This window comes from Euphorbia lathyris, chromosome 5 (assembly GCF_963576675.1).
Source record: "Euphorbia lathyris chromosome 5, ddEupLath1.1, whole genome shotgun sequence".
Classification (NCBI taxonomy): domain Eukaryota; kingdom Viridiplantae; phylum Streptophyta; class Magnoliopsida; order Malpighiales; family Euphorbiaceae; genus Euphorbia; species Euphorbia lathyris.
Window position 1 is genome coordinate 3,372,669 of NC_088914.1, and position 23,987 is coordinate 3,396,655.

Genomic DNA, 23,987 nt, shown 5'->3' on the forward strand with positions numbered 1-23,987 from the left:
ACTTAGCTATTGCTTGCTTGCGTACCTGGTTACATTCTTCTTCCGTTGCTGCTGCTTATCGCTTCCTACTCCTTGCTTACCTACTTATATTATTATTGCTCATAAAATATCTACTTATCTACTTAAATACCTAATTACATTCTTTTTTTTCCGAGCTTACGTACTTCCCGCTCCTTTCTAACCTGCTTACATTGTTATTCTTGACTTACCTACTTACATACATTCTTACATTCTTCTTCTTCTTATACTTACCACTTCATATACCTTGCTTGCCTGGTTACATGATTATTCATAACTTGCATACTTGGTTATATTCTTCGTTTGCTTCTTACCGCAACCTACTCCCTGCTTACGTGTTTCTTACTTATTGCTTACCTACATACATTATTATTCTAACTTATTTACTTATCTGCTTGTGTACCTGGTTATATTCTTCTTCTTCCCGCTTCATACTCCTTGCTTACCTACTTATAACATTATTTCCAATTTAGTTGTTACCTACTTGCGTACCTGGTTACATTCTTCTTCTTCGGTTGCTTATTGATTCCTACTTCTTGCTTACCTGTTCATATTATAATTCCCAACATACCTACTTAGATTATATCGTACCTGGTTACATACTTCTGTACTTACTAGCATTCTTCGTTTTCTTCTGCTGCTATTTACCACTTCATACTCATTGCTTAGCTGCTTACATTATTATTCATAACTTAGCTTCTACTTACCAGCTTGTGTACCTGGTTTAAGTTTTCTTCTTTTGTTGCTTATCGCTTCCCACTCCTTGCATACCTCATTCCTTTTTTCTTCTTCTTTTTCTTCTGGTGCTTATCTATTTCCTGCTTCCATCTCGCTCTACTTACGTACTTGCTTAGATTTAAAAACCTCAATATTAATGCAAGGTCCTTCAAAGTTGGTGGAGAACCTACAAAACAAGGTAGATACTCTGACACTCAAGTCAGTCTAGGGTTTAAACATAGTCAAAATAAATAAATAAAAGAGTAGAGGGAGATGGAACTATTGCAATATTACTCCTACTTACATTATTATTCTAACTTATTTACTTATCTGCTTGCGTACCTGGTTATATTCTTCTTCTTCCCGCTTCCTACTCCTTGCTTACCTGCTTATAACATTATTTCCAATTTAGTTATTACCTACTTGCGTACCTGGTTATATTCTTCTTCTTCTGTTGCTTAATGATTCCTACTTCCTGCTTACCTGTTTATATTATAATTCCCAACATACCTACTTAGATGACAGCGTACCTGATTACATACTTCTGTACTTGCTAGCATTCTTCCTTTTCTTATGCTGCTCTTTACCACTTTATACGCATTGCTTACCTACTTACATTATTATTCATAACTTATTACCATATATCTAGGGGAGAGATTACTGCGAACAACACCATTGTTGTCGTGAGACCTAGAAACATTTCACCAAATACAACGATAATAACTGCCATCCTTGTCCTCCCTCAATCTGAATAAGAGACCTAGAATCATATAGAATCACACTTCAAAAAGGTTTGATCTGATAATCAATTGTTTATTCAAGTTCTTTACCTCTTAGATCTGAGAGTATTCCCTCACATTCTATCCTTGTCGGCTCTTTTTCTACCTTTGCTTCTTGCTTTCTTGTCAACCAAAACCCTAACACATATTAGTTTATTTATATGTAGAAGAAAAAACAAAATACACTCATAAGAATAAATAATTGAATCCGGCTACTCAATTTTATCTAGCAATAATAGTCAAAATATAAGGCTCAAACATATAGTCTTTATATTGATTTTAGCGCATTATTTTGAATAGGATGCTACAATTCATTTCTCAAATTAATTTTACATTTAATTCAAGTATCCTTTTGATATTAAAGTTAAAATTGTTCTTGTTGTAAAAGTTGGGGATATTTAAATGAAAATATAGGGTTAAATTAAACCCAAAATCTAAGCAAGTTAAGCAAGTATAAGGCCTAAAATATAAGTTTTGCAAATTTATTATCCACAAAATCATCATTATTTGATGATTAGAAATCTTATCCTAGTCATCCAACATATCAAAAATTCTACTGTCCAATTTTCTTCTAACAAACATTGCATAATCAATGAGCTTTAAGCACTTGTATCATTTTTGGACCTATAACTTTATTTTTTTTTCTTATTCTCATCCTTAGACTAGACAAGAAAGTACAAACTTGAAGAAAGTTTACCTGAAAAAATATTGAAACGATTATCAATTGAAGAATGCTTATTTGGAACCATAATACCCTGTTCTCCCTTTGCTAAAAGATGGAGCAAAAACTTAATCTTAATACCTATAGCAACCCTAATAAATGGTGTTATAACTATTGTCAAAACTTAACACATCATCCTAAAATAGTAAAGAATTTTTATTTAAGAGAAATATTTCAATAATGAACATTCCAAAAGTTGTCATTACGGTCCCATAAATTATTATTTTATATATAATTTATTTTAATTATAAATATTGGCACAAAAATAATCCAACAATAATTAATTAAATCATTTTTTATATTATAAAAATTTAAGTAATATTGTAAAAAATTGACGATATTATTTCAAATTTCTAAGCACTCACCGTTATTTAAATGGATGACACATCTTGAAAATTGCTTTGATAATGAAAACTCCAAATTGACCCTATAATCACACAAATCATTATTTTATATATAATTTATTTTAATTATAAATATGGTAACAAAAAATATTCCAATAGTAAATAATTAAATAATTTTTTATATTAAAAAATGTTAAACAATGTTACAAAAAGTAACAACATTGCTTCAAATTTTTAAACACCAACATCATTCTAATAGAAGACACATTTTTAGAATAGTCAAAAACATTATCAACTCACTAAGCACTCAATCAAATATCTTATATTTGAATTGCTCTTACAAGGAATGAGTTATTAAATGAAAAAAATATCATAATTTTCATCGCAAAATATTTTTAGTGACAATATTAATTATATATATCGAAAAATAATTTTGTCACTTAGACCTTGTAATTAAGGATAATATTAAGAAATGAGAAAAAAAAAATAAACAAATTAGATTGTTTATATTAATTTAGGGGAAAAGGAAATAAGAGCTAAATAGAAAATAAAATGTTAACCAACAACTCCTAAAGGATGTTTCACTCTCTCGCTATGAACCAAAACAAAATAATCAATCTTGTACTTATTACTGATTAGTAATAGATATTAAAAGATAAAAACCTATACCATAAAAAGCGAATAAAAGAAAATAAATTTTTTTATATAACTATGACTATCGTTGACTATTCACTATGATTATTGACTACGTTTGTCAAACTTATCATTCCAAGTTGTCCTCCTCTATCTAAAATAAACTTGAAATATAACTTCTATTGACTATTGAATATGACTATTGTTAACTATAATTATTAACTACTTATATATATTTACATTATAATATTTAACTTATACTACCTCACCGTTCCCAAATATGCTCTACCTTCTAAAATAAACCTGAAAAATTAATCCTTTTGACTATTGATTATTACCATAAAGCTTTGAACTACTATTAGTGGAAATATTACTTTTCTATTGCATTATTTGTATTTTAAAGATGAAACTAAATTTCTAGTCAATAATGTTAAAAAAATTAATTCTTTTGAGATTATAATCTCAATTTGAGATAGAAAACAAGTAATAATCATACACTCATTCAAAAAAAAAATATCAATGCAATTTACAAATATAGAACATTGTATAAAAAGTACAATCAACAACTATATCGTCATCTTGATCTTAATATTAATATAGTAAAAAATTAGCACTCAAATTAACAAAATTTGAAATAAATATAATCAATCAACAAGTGATAATTACAGTAATAAAAAGTTGACATGTTCAAAAATTCATCAGAAATCAACCTCCTCAGATTGTTTGTTCATAGAGCAACTTCACCATGTCATCATCACATTCTTGTAATATAGTAAAAAATTAGAACTCAAATTAACAAAATTTGAAATAAACATAATCAACAAGTGATCATTACAGTAATAAAAATTTGACATGTTTAAAAATGTCATCAGAAATCAACCTCAGATTGTTTGTTCACAGAACAACTTCATCAGTGGCTCAACAATATCATCACTCTGCAACTTCGGTTGTTTGCTACCCAAAACAGTTTAAAATGCTAATTAGTTACTAACTTAAACACTGAATCACCAATTAGCTAAAAGATTCATACCCAAAAAACCTTCAGTTGAATCATCACCAGAAAGACCTAACATGACCTAGAATGGCGTCGCCACCTAAGTGTTCTTCTACATAAGATGTCACATCATATACCTACAGTTACAGAACATGAAAGTTTCATCACAACAACAAAGATGAGTGCCACAATAAATCGTTTATCCAAAACATAAAGACTTAATAAACAACAGAAAGTCGACAAAATGCAACGAGAATAAAGAAATTTAAGTATCGGACTAAATGACAATAATGAAAAAGAAAAGGCATACATTCCTTCATAAACATTAAATCCGTAATATTAAATTTATTATGAACAACTAAGAATATATGTAAATATATGCAGACTAAATATTTATGCATCATGGCTACACTAATAGCTAAAAGTGCAGGTGCAAAATCAATTCAAGACTCGATATTAGCCTCATTGTTTTCAAGACCAAGATATTTGTTGGAATAGTTATCTAACTACTTGAAAAGAATAGGGAAGATAGTAAAAGTTATACCAGTGAAAGAGAATCAAGTAGGGAATGGACATGCATAACAAGCATGAACATTGTGAAAAGGGAGGTGTGATAGTTTGTTTCGCCTAGTTGGGAGTAGAGTAGGGCCGTAGGGGCACTATAGGAAATAAAGAAGGGTATTTCTACGGCATCCAATCTGACCAACCCGAGTCATCCAGTCCAACCAAGTGACCTCTCACCCAACTATGAATCCGGTTTGATGTAAGGTCTGGTTCTGATAACATTGGTTGAGAGGAGAAAGAGAGTATTAACGGTTCATGTTAGTCGACACCGAATCATTTCGGTACTAAGACTTTGTTGTTGTTGTTGCTCTTGAGAGAGTTTGGGCTCTGCCTCTTCAGTCAATTGAAATATTGCAAGCTGTTACTAGTGAAGATCTATCAATCTCACAATATTTTTCTACTCTATTGTCATTTATGTGTTTGAGCTTTTTAATAATTGCAAAGACAGCCTGTAACTTTTTAACAATTGCAAAGACTCCTAATGTTTCATTGTCTTGTCATCATAGAGATTCACCTCTTTCATTGAGAGTGAAAACATTAAAGGTAGCACTTCTCCATATTGATCATTCCTAAATGAAATTATGGTTCAAATTCCGACCTAAAGCCAAACATTTCTAGTGCTTTTGCATGATCATTTGCAAAAATAACGAAGGTAGAGGCTATGCTTACTTTGTTTTTTACAAAGTAAGCCTTACTTTGTGTGTTTTCACCATTGGATGAATTTTATTGTATTGCAATTACACATTAGTTCTTGTTGCGTCTATTATTTGAGAAATCATGCCACAAATTTATATCCTAGACATATTCATATAACAAGGATAGATAAAACAACTATTCCAGCATTCAGTTTCTACACAATTAAGGGGTTTTTAGCTATATAATCACATTTTAAGCGGTAAATACCTTGTAAACAACCCACGAGAAGCAACAACAGTAACAAGCTTTTTGATATTGCTCTTAGTAACTTCCTCTTTTGTCCCATTAGCCACATCATCTGATTCAATTGTGACAACATCTACTTGCACCTATATTCAAAGACCGCACTTTAAGTCTACTTCTTAAGATTCTGTTTCAAAAATTCAACTGTAATAGAGAGAGAGAGAGAAACCTTTCTCCGAGTTGCTGAAAGGTAGAAGCATTCGACTTGACTGCCACTCTATTTCCTTCCTATATGCTGCAGCTATATCATCTCGCACTTGTGCGATAGGAATGGAATTCCCCACTGAAAATAAAGCAAGATCAGAAAGCAATAATTGAGTTCCTTCAATGACTAAGGCAGGAAAGAAAGCTTACTCGGTGTGGGAAAAGAATCATAGGGCGGACATGTAACAATTTGAATGCAACATTTTCCTCTAGGATGAACATGTCCAATGCCCAATTCACTAAGTATTTGCTGTTCCCTTTTCCATCAATGGCTATTCCAATGGTTAAAGGTGGGTGAGGAGGCAAACCAATTGCCTTTTCAGCTTCAACCATTTCACTTCCCCAAGTTCTCTCTAGAACAAGACTAATTATGCTGCGAAAAAGATTTAAAATTGGTGATTAAGAAAAAATAGTTGGGTTTATCAGTTCCTTTGTTCCTAAATTCAGATGTCATGTGAAAATATCATTGTTCCCTAAATTCTCAAGTGGAAAAAAGACCTGATTTTTCCCCAGGGAAAGGTACATAAAAACCAGATAGCAGGAAGTCTTCTATGTTCTTATTTGTTTACCATGCTATGCCACTATAATCTACACAACTTAATTCCTAAACCCTGAAATTAAAATGCCATTCAATAGAAATTCTCCAGAAATTGACCAATTTAATAATTTAAAACTCCAATGAAAACATAGAAATGACATAAAATGGAAAGTCTGAAGCCAAATACAGCAGTTAACTTTTTTGTGGTTTTAACAAGAATTATAGTAGCAGAGCAATGTACAATAGATCAATTGTAATTGTCATGCAACTGAAAACTCTTCTCTTGACTCTTACCTCAATATCAACATAATCAAACGAATTTCATGTCATGTTCTTTTGTAATTTCAAATCACTGTTACATTTTTTTTCTTTTCCGGATAATTATCATTTATGTTTATTCAACATTATGGGCAATTACTTTGTTCTCTTCTATGGGAATGATGAGAATAAGATAGCAACAAATAAACTCATTAATATTTTGTACACTCCTCTGTAGTTTGACTTATAATGTAATTTCTGCAAATAAAGAGTATAGAAACCATCTCACACGGAATTCATTATTCTGAAAGCAAATACATGGATCAGAAGCAGAGCAGCTTGATAAATCAGCAACTATCTTAGTAAGAATCTAAGATACAAACAAATTTGGGTATGTTGGAATTTTAATTGCTCAAGACTCCTGTGAAAATTCTAAACTTGTAATTCCTAATTTGCTTATTTTTCATGAAATTACAATTCTTCAATCAATCAATACACACACCCCATGAAATGCAGCTACACCCCCTTTCTTCCACCAATCTTTGATCACCGTACTGATCATGTAAAATATCATAAATATTTGTGCTAATCATAACTCTTTAATTGACAAAATTTAAAGTTTCTGCTACGTGTTTATCCTAGAAATCTAACCCCTCTATTGCATCATTTACCACCTAATGACAATAACCAGATTATGAATTTCATTAGGACTTTAATTGGGATTATCAATTTCATTAGACATCAATGAGGTTAAGAAAGTTCCTCAATATACCAATTCTCCGTATTTCATTAATTTATGATAATATATTATGAGAAAAACAAAGATTGGCATACCCCGAATGCGATTCTGAGTACTGCTTTCGAACTCGAATACGATTTTGCCTGATTCCGAACCCCGAAACAAGAGTGATACAGTGAAAGAGAGACATGAGAGAGAGAGAGAGGCTGTCGCCAGGATAAGAGGAGAACGTGTGAAAATTCGCCGGAGATGGCTGATGGATTGAACGAGAGAGATGAGATGGAGAGGGGCGGCCGGAGATGGCCTGATTTTAATCGCGTTTACTTAATAATTGAAAACCTAATATTAAAATAAACAATTAAAATTAAAAATTAAAAGAAGGCAGAACGATAAGAGTGATACAGTGAGAGAGAGAGAACTGGAGAAGGTTGGCCGGCTGGATCTCCGATATACAGTGAGAGCGAGAGAGGGTGAAGGGCGGCCGGCTGAGGGATAGACGAGAGAGATGAGATGGAGAAGGGCGGCTGAGGGATTGGTTACTTAATAATAATTAAAAACCTAATATTAAAATTAAAACAAATAATTAAAAATGATTAGGCGAGGGTTTAGTGTTTGTATTTATAACTCAGTTAATTGATCACTGAGACTTTTTTTTTTTTTTGGCGATGTGGGATGTGGGATAGTTGTACAATAAGCACCCACACAACTTAGACTATGTTTTTTTTGTATTCTTTTTTATTTTGAACGTTTTTACCCACAAAACATAAAGGGTAATTCGCCCTTAAATATGAATCTAAAATCAATTAACACCTCAAATTATATAAATCATCAATCAAATACAAATTAACTTTTATCAAATTAGGAAAAAAAAGGGAAAATTACAAAACTGGGTCAAATGGGAGGCTCATTTATATATTAAACTCATTTACTATTTCTACTACATATCTAGACTGATTTTTTGTGACTTTCCAAAAATACCCCTAACCTTCCCACTTTCACCACTTGCGAATCGCCTCTCCCTCTATCTCCTTGGTTATGCGAAAAGTTGCTCCAGCATTAATGATTTCAAGACTTTTGATCTTCCTTTCTTCCTTTAAATTGCACGAAATATGCACCATTTAGTCAAAATCATAATGAATTTCTCTTTTTCATCTCTTCATCTCTTGATTCTGCAACTTCCCAACCCTAGAAAACGAGTAAATGGTTTTTCATCTTCCTGTTTGTTGTTTGGTTTCTTTCTTCTTGTTACCATCAAAGAAATGGTTTTTCTACGTTATTTTCTTCGTTCTTCCCATGTTATCATATTGTTATTGTCGCTTTTGGGGGTGAAAGGGGCGAAAAATGTAAGTATCTGTTTTTTTTTCTGCGTTTTTTCATGAATTCACTTCGCAATCGATGGTTTCGCTAAGCTTTGCGAAGAGAACGAGCCTGGAAAGTGATGATCTACTTCGTGAATTGATGATTTCGCGAAGTTCTGCGAAGAGAAAGAGTCTGAAACGTATGGATCTACCTCGCGAATCGATTAGTTCGCGAAGTCTGCGAATAGATCCTCACATTTCAGACCTCGCAGACTTCGCGAAAGCATCGATATGCGACGTAGATAGTCACATTTCAGACCTCGCAGACTTCGCGAAAAAATCGATATGCGAAGTAAAATCACCTCTTCCCCTGCACATTTACATTCGCATGCTTCGCTAATTTTCATTTCGCGAAGCCAAAATCGTCCTTTTTCATAACTAACACGGTTAATTTTTTCTGTAGATGGTTGAATACGTAACATCCCTTTCTGGAAGGCGGCGTACTGGGCTGCAGGGGAGATGATTTTCCTTCCTGTATAGGGATGAACTTCCCAAAGATTGACACATTCACTCCTGAAATGATTCGTTAGGAGAGGTTGTGTCAATCTCGGGGTGCATCATGGGACACGTCCATCCCATGGTGCCAATCTTCAAAGTGGACCTAACTTAATCCGGTGCCAATTTTGAAGCAGATGAGTAATCTTGGTGTGCACCGTGCGACACGTCCAGACCTTTTGGGATGGATGTGTCACATGGTGCACACCAAGATTACTCATTCGTTTCAAAATTAGTACCGGATTAGTTAGTTTCACTTTAAAATGATTGGTTAGTAGAGTTCATTGTGGCAATCTTGTTGTAAATTTTGATAATGTTATGATTTTAATGTTCGAATCCGTTGTTGTTTGCCAATTTTTGTTATATACCACTTCGCGTATTAGCTTCAAATCATATCCAGCATTCGCATATGCGAACTAAATTCATCAAGCAAAACAAACTTCAGTTTCGCAGGCTTCGCATATGCGAACTAAATTCATTAAGTCAATTCAAACATTAACTTCGCAGGCTTCGCATATGGGTGAATATGCGAAGTCAGACGGGATGGGTCGAGCCCCGCGTAAATATTGAGGGTATTTTTGGAAAGTCACACAAAATCAGTCTAGATATGTAGTAGAATTAGTAAATGGGTTTAATATGTAAATGGGCCTCCCATTTGACCCAGTTTTGTAATTTTCCCAAAAAAAAATATAATAATAATAATTAAGCTTCTGAACTTTAACCATTTTAAGGATCAAGCCTCTAATCAATTATTTTCCACATTAAACCCTTGATCATTAATTTTGTTATGGATTCGGTCCTTATTGAACTTTTTCATCGAGTTTGGACGGTACGCATTGTTAGGACAATTCGGTCTATTGACGTGGACAAATAAAAATAAGACTAGGATAAATAGAGAGTAAAAAGTAAAAAAAAAATTATAGAAATCAATTTTCATTAGGTTCTTCCAAGCTCGAGTTTCTCATCTCCCATTTTGCGATTTTCAGCATTAGAATTGCCAAATCGATCTTCTCTTTTCCCAAACTCGACGAAAAAGTTCAATAAGGACGGAATCCATAACAGAATCAACGATCAATGGTTTAATATGGAAAAATAATTAATTATGGGTTTGATCCTTAAAACAGATAAAGTTCAGATACTTAATTATGTTTTTTGCCATCAAATTACATAAATCATCATCAATCAAGTACAAATTACATAAATCATCAATCATCAATAAAGTCCTTAATTTTTACTAAACTCTCCAATCAGGCACAAATTAAAAAAAAAAAAGTTCATATTCTCTTAACATTTTGTATGTTTCCATTTCCTTCCCTTTTCTCTTGAATTCAGGTGAAGCATCTTTGGTGTGTTTGGAATAGGGTTTTTGGCCTAAATCCAAATTTCTAAATGTTTTTGGTCTGTTAGGCGTTCTAAATTCAAATTTCTAAATTTTTTAGCATGAGCAGTCAATTCTGAGTCTGTTCGTGGAGAGTGGTCTTGAATCCCCCTTTTCTTACTGCTATTGTTGCTACTGATTTAATTCAATAAATTCATTCTTTATTAAAAAAAAATCCATTTTTTAGAAGTTTTATATTGGTGCTTAAAAATTAATTATAGACCTCTTAAATTATACACTGTATATATACGGACAAAAATTGGACTAAGTTTCATATAAAAAAAAATTACACACACAAATGTAAAATCAGTCCCCCAACCGATTAATCTTGTATTCACCATTGACTAGGTGAGAATTGGTAATATAAGATTAAGACTACGTTATGTGCTGTGACGGGCTTGAACCCTTTTAGCATTCAAGAAATGATTTAAAAGGTTTAAATAAGCTAAAAAAAAATTAGAATTGAAGAAATGTAAAAACAAAAACAAGAAAGGGAAAGATATATTATAAGTAAATGGAAGTTTGTAAAATATTAAATTTGAATATAGCTCAAGTCAATATGTGTTTCATGCCAGAACAACAAAGAAAGAGAGACTATATATTTTAAGGTGTTAGTTTGGGATTGATTGGAGACTTTAGCATAAATTGGGGAACTCACTGTTGATTTGTGTAGTTTAGTTAGGGTTATAAACAAGGCCAAGCTGAGTTTTAACCTGCTCAGACTCGACTCGTTAGAAAATTGATGAGCTCGAATTTAAGATTCTGTTCGTAGGTGGCTCGTGAGTTGTTCGCGAGCTTGTTTACGAGGCTATTCACAAGTTTTTATTGCGAGCAGCTCATTAATTTAGTTCATGAACTTCGCTCGCGAACAATTCATTAATTATATTGATTTGAAATTTCTTTAAAACAAAACTACGTAGTTTTGAAATCTAAAAAAAAATTACACAAAAGTACGTTGTTTTATATTTCTCCCTTTATAGAAATATTATAATTAAAAAAATAATTAAACCAAGCATACTCACGAGCATATTCATGAACATTATATCGGGCTTGCTTATGAGTTTGTTCATGAACCTATAATCGAGCCTGCTCGCGAGCTTCGTCGTGCTCAAACTCGTTTACAAATTGAGCCAAACACGATCGAGCTTTTATCGAACCGAACACCAAGCCACTCATGAGCGACACAGCTCATACACGGGCCAAATGGGATTTATGCCTTCTCAATAACATCATTTTCTCAATCTTCTCCGTCTCCGATAATCGACTTCCGACTCCTTCATCACCAAGAGATCACGCTATTTTAGCATTTTATCTGAATCGAACCATTTCGACAGTTTGAATGATTCCCACTTCCCAAAGCGTAGACCCTTTGATAAGTCTCGTCGGAAAAGATCGAGCTTGGAGCCTCCAGGAACTACTTATTAGTGTAATTTAAATTCTCAATTTTTAAATGCTCTTTGATTCAATGTTTTCTTTTTCATGTGATTAGTTATGAAAGTGATTTAGAGTTTTTATGGATGTGAATATCTAATTGAATCAATTAGGACTATTCAACCCAATAATCTGAATAAAGGGAGTGTGAATAGAATTTATGCTATACCACGCTTTTGTGATGGTTTGTCTTCCTGACTATGTTGTACGGAACGGAAACGTGAAATGAAATAGATAGAGATATTAGGAAACAACGTTATTTAAAAAAATAGCCAGTAAGAAGGTTGTAAAAAACGTTTGGCGTTAGTTGGGCGGATAGGGTTCTTGAGAATTAATCGGAGATTAATCGGATTTGAATATTTGTATTTTTTTTTATTTGATAATCATTAAATTTTTATATAAATTCTGTCATGAAACCAATTGAACTAAAAAGTCAAGCTGATAGTTAAAGGTTGCTCTGATAGTATGTTATGGAACCATTTGAACTAAAAGCTTAAGCTAATAGTTAAAGATCCACTTTATATCAAATTCAAAGATGTATTGTACTAGCTAAAAATAATAATATAAAATGATTTAATATAGAAAAACATGTATAATTTATATATAATATAAAACAGTAACGACTTCCTCATTTTTTACTGATAAAAAATATAATATAATATATAATATATTAATTTTAATTATATTATTATATTATTATATTTATCTATAAAAATATTATTTTATCCGTACTATATCTAAGAGTTCTACAGAATTTAAATTAATCCCTAAAATCTCTCTAATTCTCTGCATATCTATCTATCTATAATATAAAATAGTAACGATGGAGCTGATGTGTCACTTCCTCCTTTTTTACTAATAAAAAATATAATATAATATATAATATATTAATTTTAATTATATTATTGTATTTATCTATAAAAAGATTATTTTATCCGTACTATATTTAAGAGTTCTACAAAATTTATATTAATCCCTAAAATCTCTCTAATTCTCTGCATATCTATCTATATATAATATAAAACAGTAACGATGGAACTGATGTGTTACTTCTTCCTTTTTTATTGATAAAAAATATAATATAATATATAATATATTAATTTTAATTATATTATTGTATTTATCTATAAAAAGATTATTTTATCTGTACTATATCTAAGAGTTCTACAGAATTTAAATTAATCCGAAAATCTCTCTAATTCTCTGCATATCTCCATATAATATCTCTATATAATATAAAGCAGTAAAGATGGAGCTGAGCTGTCACTTCCTCCTTTTTTTCCTGATAAAAAATATATTATAATATATAATATATTAATTTTAACTATATTATTGTATTTATCTATAAAAAAATTATTTTATCCGTACTATATCTAAGAGTTCTACATAATTTAAATTAATCCCTAAAATCTCTCTAATTCTCTGCATATCTATATTCTATATATAATATAAAACAGTAACGATGGAGTTGAGGTGTCACTTCCTCCTTTTTTACTGATAAAAAATATAATATAATATAATATATAATATATTAATTTTAATTATATTATTAAATTTATCTATAAAAAGATTATTTTATTCGTACTATATCTAAGAATTTTACAGAATTTAAATTATCCCTAAAATCTCTCTAATTTTATGCATATCTATATCTATATATAATATAAAACAGTAACGATGGAGCTGAGATGTCACTTTCTCCTTTTTTACTGATAAAAGATATAATATAATATAATATAATATATAATATCTTAATTTCACTTTCTCCTTTTTTACTGATAAAAGATATAATATAATATAATATATAATATCTTAATTTTAATTATATTATTGTATTTACCTATAAAAAGATAATTTTATTCGTACTATATCTAAGAGTTCTCCGGAATTTAAATTATCCCTAAAATCTCTCTAATTCTCTGCATATCTATATATAATATAAAATAGTAACGATGGAGCTGAGGTATCACTTCCTCCTTTTTTTAATGATAAAAAATATAATATAATATATAATATCTTAATTTTAATTATATTATGGTATTTATCTATAAAAAGATTATTTTATTCGTACTATATCTAAGAGTTCTACATAATTTAAATTAATCCCTAAAATCTCTAATTCTCTGCATATCTATATATAATATAAAACAGTAACACTCTTTTTTTACTGGTAAAAAATATAATATAATATATAATATATTAATTTTAGTTATATTATTGTATTTATTTATAAAAAGATTATTTTATCCGTACTATATCTAAGAGTTCTACAGAATTTAAATTAATCTCTAAAAATTTTCTAATTCTCTGCATATCTATATATAATATAAAACAGTAACGCTGGAGCTGAGCTGTCACTTCCTCCTTTTTTACTGATAAAAAATATAATATAATATATAATATATTAATTTTAATTATATTATTATATTTATCTATAAAAAGATTATTTAAAGTAAATGTGAAAATAAAATAATAATATTTAATTTATATAGTACCTTTATATTATTAATTGTAATTATTAGAGTATATTTTTATTAATATTTACATGTTGAGATGAATCCGTGCATCGCACGGGTCAAAAACTAGTTGTAACATATATACATATTTAAAAATGCGCAAACATGAACGTTCCAACAACAATATTATTGAAACAACTCAAAAGTGAATTATAATAAAGAAAAAAATTCACAAAAAAAACAATTGCTTTCATCGTTGCTTAGGCAGTATCGGTAGAGCCCAGACGGCTAAAACTCGCCTAGTAGCCAAAAACGCCTAAAGAGACTAATTGGAGAAAATCGAGACGAATTCTCGATTTCGAGCGCCTAGCCGGTCCAAACACCCTTGATTTTGAACAGTGGCTAGTAAAAGGTAATGGAAACAGGCATGAAACACGAAAACGCTAATGAATAAATGTTTATGTACAACATAGCTTCCTTGATATATCAAGAAATGGTCTCGTTATTATAAACAATAAAAAGTGGTTGTTTGATTCATATTCTTAGAGGTGTGATTCAAATTAGTGGGTCGACTTGGAAGACGAAAATTGAGATAACAAAGAGCATGGAATTTAGTAAGATCGTAGTTTTGAAACTCACAAGGCGCACTAAGGCGCAAAAGGGTTCTAGAGCCTCGGCACAAGGCTCAGGTGCAAGGCTCAGGCGCGCGTTCGAGAGACACAAGGCGCACAAAAAAACATATAAAATTATAAATAACAACATTTTTTTATATATATAAATAACAACATTTAACATTAATGACACAAATAGTCAAATAATAATAATTTTAATAATAAAATGTATGAGATTTAAATCTAAGAGAAATTAATAATAAAAATTAAATCTAAATTGAAGACCGAAGTTCAACTTCAGTTAATTACTAAGTTACTAACTAATAGTATAATAATAACTATTTTTCCTCTAATATTTAGGGTATTGCTATATACCGCAAATTTTTTTCATCCACCGCACCCTTTTGACATTTATGCCCTCTTTATTAATTTTTTTCAAAAACTCAAATTTTTTTCTCTCTCAAGCCTAAAAACCCGAATTTGACGAAAATGGATCCGAGCATTCCCGAAGACCATGATTTCGAACACGAGGTAATCTTACGATATAAATTTAAATTAAAATTTCGTATTTCAAATTTTGATTTTTTTTTCGGAATTAGCCTAAACGGGCAGCGCATGCCGCTCGTCCGCAGGCCAAACGGATGAACTACCCGTTCGGCCTGCGGACGAGCGGCATGCGCCGCTCGTTCCGCCAGCGGAACGGGCGGCATGCTGCGCTCGTTCCGTCGTGGGACGAACAGAGTGACCTGCCCGTTCCAACCGACGGTGGAACGGGCATGCTGCCCGTTTAGGCCTAATTTGGCCCGTTTTGTGCTTTTTAACGGGGCAGCCTGTCCGTTTAGCCTATACGAGGCCCGAACAAGCTCGAAATTGTAATTTTTAACGTGCGACTGCCCGAATAAGCCCCAAATTTATATTTTTTAATTTTTACGCGTATTGTTACTTCCTATTATGCACCCGAATGCCATTTTTTTAATTTTTTGCGCGTATTGTTAATACATATTATGCATTTTTTATATATTCAGGAACCATTAGAAGATTGAAAACCCAACGGCATTGATTATAGTTCCCGTTTTATAACGGACACCGTTTTCCCATCGTGTGAAGATGCTGTTACTTGGGTAAAACATGTAGCTATTCGAATTGGGTTTGAGATTGTAATATCTTCGCATAAACATGGTGAAAAGCAAAAGCAATTGAGTCGAGTCACATGTTGAGTCTGTATTGATTCTGTAATGATTCTGTAATGTTCTGGATGGATCCAGTTAGCTCTATATATGTTACAGGTTGATTCTGAATGAATTCTGTAATGATTCTGGATGGTTATGGCTACAGTTTTGATACAGTTTTGTTGAGTCGAGTCACGGGTTGAGTCTGTATTGATTCTGTAATGATTCTATAATGCTCTATATGGATCCAGTTAGCTCTCTATATGTTACAGGTTGATTCTGATTGAATTCTGTAATGATTCTGGATGGTTATGGTTACATTTTTGATACAGTTTTGTTGAGTCGAGTCACATGTTGAGTTTGTATTGATTCTGTAATGATTCTGTAATGTTCTGGATGGATCCAGTTAGCTCTATATATGTTACATGTTGATTCTGAATGAATTCTGTAATGATTCTGGATGGTTATGGTTACAGTTTTGATACAGTTTTGTTGAGTCGAGTCACATGTTGAGTCTGTATTGATTCTGTAATGATTCTGTAATGTTTTGGATGGATCCAGTTAGCTCTATATATGTTACATGTTGATTCTGAATGAATTCTGTAATGATTCTGGATGGTTATGGTTACAGTTTTGATACAGTTTTGAATAAGCAAATAACGGTAATAAACAACGTACTTATATAATTAACGTACTAAAATACCAAGTACATAATACATATATTATCCGTACAACTATAATAAAAAGAACTAAAACACAACCACAAATCACTTGGCTGAATGCCAAGCATCCAAAATCTGGTCGTACGACTATCTCCACTTAGCTGCAACATCCTCATCAAGAAGGTTTCATCCCCTCCAATGCACCTTCTCCCCAGTTAGCGAAACGGCTAACCCACTGGCAAAAGAAATACCCCAAAATGAATAAATACCATTTCATTTAATATAATTTGATAATTGTAAATAAGATGATTAAAACTTAAATCACTTACCACTTCGTTGTTCGAGCGAGTATGAATACTCGGTCCGGGTGTAGACATATCTAGCAGTAGCTGAGGGTGTGAATGCATGTAGTACCATGGCATGTACTGCTCCTCACAGTCCAAAGGAGTCCGTGCTAGAGTGAACCGAGACAATACAAGCACGGGCGCCTCGGGAAATGAGGTCCAAATATCCTTCGCCATGTCTGCAGGCACTTCTACCCGATACTTCAAACTAGACCAAGGACGTACGGACTTCAACGGCCTCAAGATCGGTCTGGGTATGATCTGCACGTAACCTAGCTGACAAATGCATCTCCCCGGCATGTACGGCTCGATCACATCCCTGTAACGTATCCATCCAGCATATATCGGACCATACGGTATCCACATCACCTACAGACGTATACAACAACATTAACATACAAGTAATGAATTTTGTTTATTTAATTAAATGGAAATTGTACCTCATCAGCAGTCAATCTATCAAGCCGGACGCGATATGATCTCAGTCGATCATCACTCTTCTCCAACGGTATAGATGGCCACATGCAAGCCCTCGGGTCGGAAGCTCCGGATCCAATGTGACTCCCTCCCGAGGGCCGACCTGAGCGCCAACACCATTAGGTAGAATGGGCAGCGCGCTCCGTTTGGCCGTAAGGCCAAACGGATGCGTCGCTCGTTCCACCATTAGGTGGAACGAGCGTGGCACCCAGTTCCACCGTAAGGTGGAACGGGTGCGCCACTCGTTCCACCTATTGGTGGAACGAGTGTGCTATGATTTCCACCATAAGGTGGAAAGCATGGCCGATGCTGTTGCCACCACGGTGGAACAAACAGTTTGTCCGTTCCGCCCATGGTGACAACGACATCGGAATTCCGTTTAGAAAAAAAAACGGGTTCCGCCTCCGATTTCGGAGGTGGAACCCGTGATTTCGGATAATTTTTTTTTTAAAAAAAAACTTACCAGAACATTCATATAGCCTTTTCCTCTTCCTTTCTTTGGCGACATGTCGTTTTAGGTCGGGTTTTTTGAAAATCTAAAAAACCTAGAGAGGATTTGAGAGTTTTTGGTTTCAAATTATGAGGAGGGCATAAATGTCAAAAAGGTGCGGTAGAAAGTATAACCTTTGCGGTATATAGCAGCCCACAATATTTATAGTCTCTATTTATCATCAAAGTCACCATCAACTACATTTATGTTTTTTCCTTCAGAGTCGTAGTTGCTGCTCTTTTATTTCCTTTCTTTTTCTAATTTAATATGAGCCTTTAAATCTAAAGTTTTCCTATAGCTAGGATTAAAAGTTGAAAAAACCTTTAAAAAAACCCTCAAAACACCTTAAATAAGTGTCTGCAGAGGCTAGGCATCTTGACTCAAGGCGCAAGGTAAGACAAGGTGTGCAACTTGCTGACATAGCCCCGCCTAAGACAAAGTTGGCTCCAATGTGAGCCGACCTAGGCGGTCGCCTAGGGCCTCTGATTTAAGGTGGCCTCCAATCCAAAATATATTTTAATTATAGGACATTTGATTTAAATGGCTTCCAATTCTAAATATATTTCAATTATAATAATTATTTTAAATCTCAATTGTTTAAGAATTATGTATATAAATAATTATTATTTCCTATTTGAATTTAATAGTAATCTTATGTAGAAAATTAAAATATAGTAAACTAAAATTGAATCCAAAATTCACGACAATAGCACACATTGTCATTTTTCAATCACTGCATCTCAACAAAAATAGCACAATTAGAGCCTTCTAAAATTTATTGCACAGTTTCTCTCTTAACACCAAGGTAAACTATAAAAAAAACTTGGTTACTCGATTTACAAATACAGTCTCGCGGTTAAAAATTTGTAAACAATGATTATTGTTTGTACAGTTTGCAGTTAAAGAATTTGTGAGTCAAATTTTCGGTCAACAAGTATCTGTGGTTTAGCTAATTTGTAAAATCAAGCCTTATATATGGGGTAATTTGCAAAATTAGACGTTTTTATTTTTCCAAATCGCTCCTTTTTAGATAAATAGTCATGATGACAAATTTTGACGGAATATCTAAGTTTGCAAACTACATAAACCACATACTTATGTTTGCAAGTTTTTAAACCACATGACTATGTTTGAAAAAAAAAAAATGTCAAATCACATACTTTTTTTTTTACTTTATTCTAACAATGATACAATTGCAAATTGCTTTGTTGTTTACAAATTGTTCCAAAGCTTTGATCTTTATTTGTTTTGTTGGTTCCGTAGAAAATTAATTAAATTTTAATTTATAAAAAATACTCTATCCGTTCTCAAATAAGTGTCATTTTAGATAATTGTTTTTGTTCTTTTTTAAGTGTTGTTTTTGTTTTTCAATAAAAACTAGTATAGTTTTTTGGTATAAGCATTTAAATTTTGTCTTGATTTATGTGTTTTTTAAGCTCTCAAAGTTTTTTCTCCAGCCATTATAGGAGAGAGAATTTTTATTTAGTTAATCCATGTAAATTTATTAATTTAAGTGCATATTAATTGTGTTTCTTAATTTGTGTGAAAAACTCTAAAACGACACTTATTTGAGAATGAAGGGAATAAAATATAACTAGAGACCTAGGACCTCTAAAATGTTGGAGTCTCCCCTGGCCAAAGATCTACTGAGGCGCTAACATCTATGCCTTGAATTAGGCGCGCCTTTAACAACTACAACTGGGATATAGTTTCTAAAAATAATATTTTTATTTGAATTTTGAGATGTTTATTTTATATTTTGATAATTATTTTTATATTTGATAAATTAATGTCTTACTTATTAATTTTGATTAGTGTATTACTTATTAATTATGATTGGCGTATTACTTGTATTAATGTTTTACAGATATTAGATGACAAAATTTTAAATTTCACTAAAAAATACTATTTAAAATTTGAGTAACGTGGAACGGGGTTCCCCATGAGAATCTAAATCATTACGGGAATAGAGACATGACAAAAAAAATCATTTGATAAACGAGACATGGATGAGATTCCTCATTTAGAAGTGGACGGGGACGAGCCCACCCCGCCCTATTTGCAACTCTAGTAGTGTTTAATGTAAGTGAGTGTTTAATTGAAAATTTTAAAATATCTATATTCTGAAAAATTAAAACTCTTTGCGATCAATAGATGCTCAAGTTCCCTTTTAAATCCAGATCCTTAAATTCATCCATATCATCTATTGACCTCGACATAAATCAAACTTTATATAATGAAAGATCATAGATAATTGGTACAACCATTTAACCCATAAATTATTCGATCTATTATGTAGAGTTATCAATCTCTTACACGATAATACGTTTTATAGATAGAAAAAATTAGTTTAACACGATAAAAATATTTTTTATGTCATTATCATATATAATCACAGTGAAATATATAAATACAAATAACATAATTATGACACGATAATTAGGCTGTAATCGAGTCGAGCGTTGGACCATTCATACTCAATTCAACAGAAAATTGACGAACTAGAGCTCAACATCATGTTCGTAAGCTTCTCGAGAGCTTTTTCACAATACTTGCTTGTAAACAACTCTTTAATTCTGTTTGTGAACTCTATTCACTACTTATATTGATTTAATATTTTTTAACACAAAATTAAAGTTTATGCAAAATTACGTTGTTTTACATTGCTACTTTATAAAAATATTACTATTAGAAAAAATGATAAGGTACTCAAATAGATCTATAGTTTTTGCCAAATATCAATTTAGGTTCCACATACAAAATAACACGGCTTAACATTTAAAAAGGATACCAATTTAGGTATCCATTACATGATACATCATTTATATTACTTCGCTAGTATGATCTTTGGAGCCGAGTTTCGAAACTCGGTTCATTTATAAATTGAACTAGTTTTTGGCCCGTGCGATGCACGGATTCATCTTAATATATAAATATTAATAAAAATACAATCTAATAATTACAATTAATGACATAAATGTGTTATATAAATTAAATATTATTATTTGATTTTCACATTTACTTTAAATAATATTTTTATAGATAAATATAATAATAAAATAAAAACTAATATATTATATATTATATTATATTTTTTATCAGTAAAAAAGGAGGAAGTGACACCCCAGTTCCATCATTACTGTTTTATATTATATATAGATATGTAGAGAATTAGAGAGATTTTAGGGATTAATTTAAATTCTGTAGTACTCTTAGATATATGGGATAAAATAATCTTTTTATAGATAAATATACATAATAAAATTAAAATTAATATATTAAATTTTTTATCACTAAAAAAGGAGGAAGTGACACCTCAGTTCCATCGTTACTGTTTTATATTATATATAGATGTGTAGAGAATTAGAGAGATTTTAGGGATTAATTTAAATTCTGTAGAACTCTTAGATATAGTACGGATAAAATAATCTTTTTATAGATAAATATATATAATAAAATTAAAATTAATATATTAAATTTTTTATCACTAAAAAAGGAGGAAGTGACACCTCAGTTCCATCGTTACTGTTTTATATTATATATAGATGTGTAGAGAATTAGAGAGATTTTAGGGATTAATTTAAATTCTGTAGAACTCTTAGATATAGTACGGATATAATAATCTTTTTATAGATAAATATATATAATAAAATTAAAATTAATATATTAAATTTTTTATCACTAAAAAAGGAGGAAGTGACACCTCAGTTCCATCGTCACTGTTTTATATTATATATAGATGTGTAGAGAATTAGAAAGATTTTAGGGATTAATTTAAATTCTGTAGAACTCTTAGATATAGTACGGATACAATAATCTTTTTATAGATAAATATATATAATAAAATTAAAATTAATATATTAAATTTTTTATCACTAAAAAAGGAGGAAGTGACACCTCAGTTCCATCGTTACTGTTTTATATTATATATAGATATTAATAAAAAATACAATCTAATAATTACAATTAATGACCTAAATGTGTTATATAAATTAAATATTATTATTTGATTTTTACATTTACTTTAAATAATATTTTTATAGATAAATATAATAATAAAATAAAAACTAATATATTATATATTATATTATATTTTTTATCAGTAAAAAAGAGGAAGTGACACCTCAGTTCCATCGTTACTGTTTTATATTATATATAGATTTCGGATGTTTTATCGGGCTGAACACCGAGCCGGGCTAATTTACAGGCCTAATGATAATACATTTTACAGCTCCAAGAATCTGAAGAAAATATACAAAAAACCAGCAAATCACAGAGCTTGGTTCTTCCTCTGTAATTTTCTGAAAATGGCTTCCATTTCTTTTCTTCGCCTCTCTCCACTTATCTCTCCAAAAACCCTAGCAAAACCCTACGCACCTTGTTCTTCCTTCACCCCTCCGTTGCCTCTTCCTCTCAAATCGCCCTCCAATGTCCGTTTCTCGCACAAATCCGCCACCACTCGGATGTCCTACAATCCGACACCAGCTACAGATCGCTTAATCTCAGCTGTCGCTTACACTCTCCCTTTCTTCAACTCTCTCCAATACGGTCGATTCCTCTTTACTCAATACCCAGCCTTGGGTGTGCTCTTCGATCCTATAATCCCTCTCTTGAGCCTATACAGATCAATTCCATATGCTAGTTTTGTGGCCTTCTTCGCTCTTTACTTGGGCGTTGTCAGAAATCCAAGCTTTAACCAGTATGTGAGATTCAATTCGATGCAAGCTGTCACTCTGGATGTGCTCTTGGTGGTGCCTTTGCTTCTGACCCGAATATTCAGTCCAGGTCCAAGAGGGTTAGGGTTTAAGCTGATGGTTTGGGGTCATAATGCTGTGTTTTTGTTTAGTTGTTTCTGCTTTGTTTATGCTTTGGTGAGTTCTATTCTAGGTAAGACTCCTTATTTGCCTTTTGTTGGTGAAGCTGCTGGTAGGCAAATCTAGGGGCTAGATTCCTTTTGGTTTACGAGTGGATTGAGGTTGGATTTGGTAGAGTTCGTTGTGGGACTTCTATTTTTGGGCTTTAATTGTAAGTAACTGAGATGTTATTAAACTTGTTATCTAAATTTATAGAGTTTTTTTTTAGCATTTCATCTTCTAGGAGGAACAATTGTATTTGATCTCTCAATCTCAAACAATAATCATTTTCTTTCTCTATTTGTTCAGCTGTTGTTTTATTGATTCTATTTAACTAGTATGAATCTTGGAGCCTTTTTACTGTTTTGGAACTATCTTGGCTATCTTTATGTCAGTAGTCACAATGTTGAAATACTTTTTTTTGGTGAGATTTGAGAAACTTTGCAGGATGAAATCCATTAATTTTGAATGCAATTAATATCAAAAGTCTTGACTATTTCTTGTCAATTTGGAAGCTTCTGTTATTGTTCAACTTCTAATTCATTTAAAGCATGCCATATACAAGAAACAACATGTTTTAGAGGTTGTAGCATAGCAATTGTTCAATCCTAATGGAATTGTATGTAAATATTGTAGACATTCAAATTCAAAGTGACAACATATAACTATGAGCAGTATATCCTAATGGAATTTAAGGGAGAATGTGTTACTATTTTAATGTATAATTTGTGCATTTTATTTTCCTAATGAGATGAGAATTATGTTTGTCCTGCTATACAATTTGCAATTTTTCAGTATAAATAAATAGTTTCATG

General features: G+C 31.7%; 1 protein-coding gene and 1 long non-coding RNA gene across 3 annotated transcripts; one reads left to right on the forward strand and one right to left on the reverse strand.

Annotated features, from left to right (window-relative positions):
* Positions 1–3,796: 3,796 nt before the first annotated feature.
* LOC136230855 (uncharacterized) lies at positions 3,797–8,030 on the reverse strand. 2 transcript variants are annotated; one of them, XR_010689573.1, is made up of 7 exons: positions 7,544–8,030; positions 6,064–6,286; positions 5,879–5,992; positions 5,674–5,795; positions 4,243–4,343; positions 4,093–4,166; positions 3,798–3,973 (listed from the first exon to the last, which is right to left on the reverse strand). It is a non-coding gene; the product is annotated as an uncharacterized lncRNA (long non-coding RNA). The 2 variants fall into 2 exon arrangements; XR_010689572.1 differs by having other exon boundaries at positions 3,797–4,166; positions 7,544–8,029.
* A 14,501-nt stretch (positions 8,031–22,531) lies between these two features.
* On the forward strand, positions 22,532–23,474 carry LOC136230962 (protein TIC 20-II, chloroplastic). Its single transcript, XM_066020180.1, has one exon. It carries the CDS (start codon positions 22,627–22,629, stop codon positions 23,257–23,259), a length of 633 nt encoding a protein of 210 aa, XP_065876252.1. The 5' UTR covers positions 22,532–22,626; the 3' UTR covers positions 23,260–23,474.
* Positions 23,475–23,987: the final 513 nt, after the last annotated feature.

Bases quoted from the DNA above. Each gene is read 5' to 3' on its own strand.
- LOC136230962 (XM_066020180.1), top strand. From the start codon at position 22,627: ATGGCTTCCATTTCTTTTCTTCGCCTCTCTCCACTTATCTCTCCAAAA.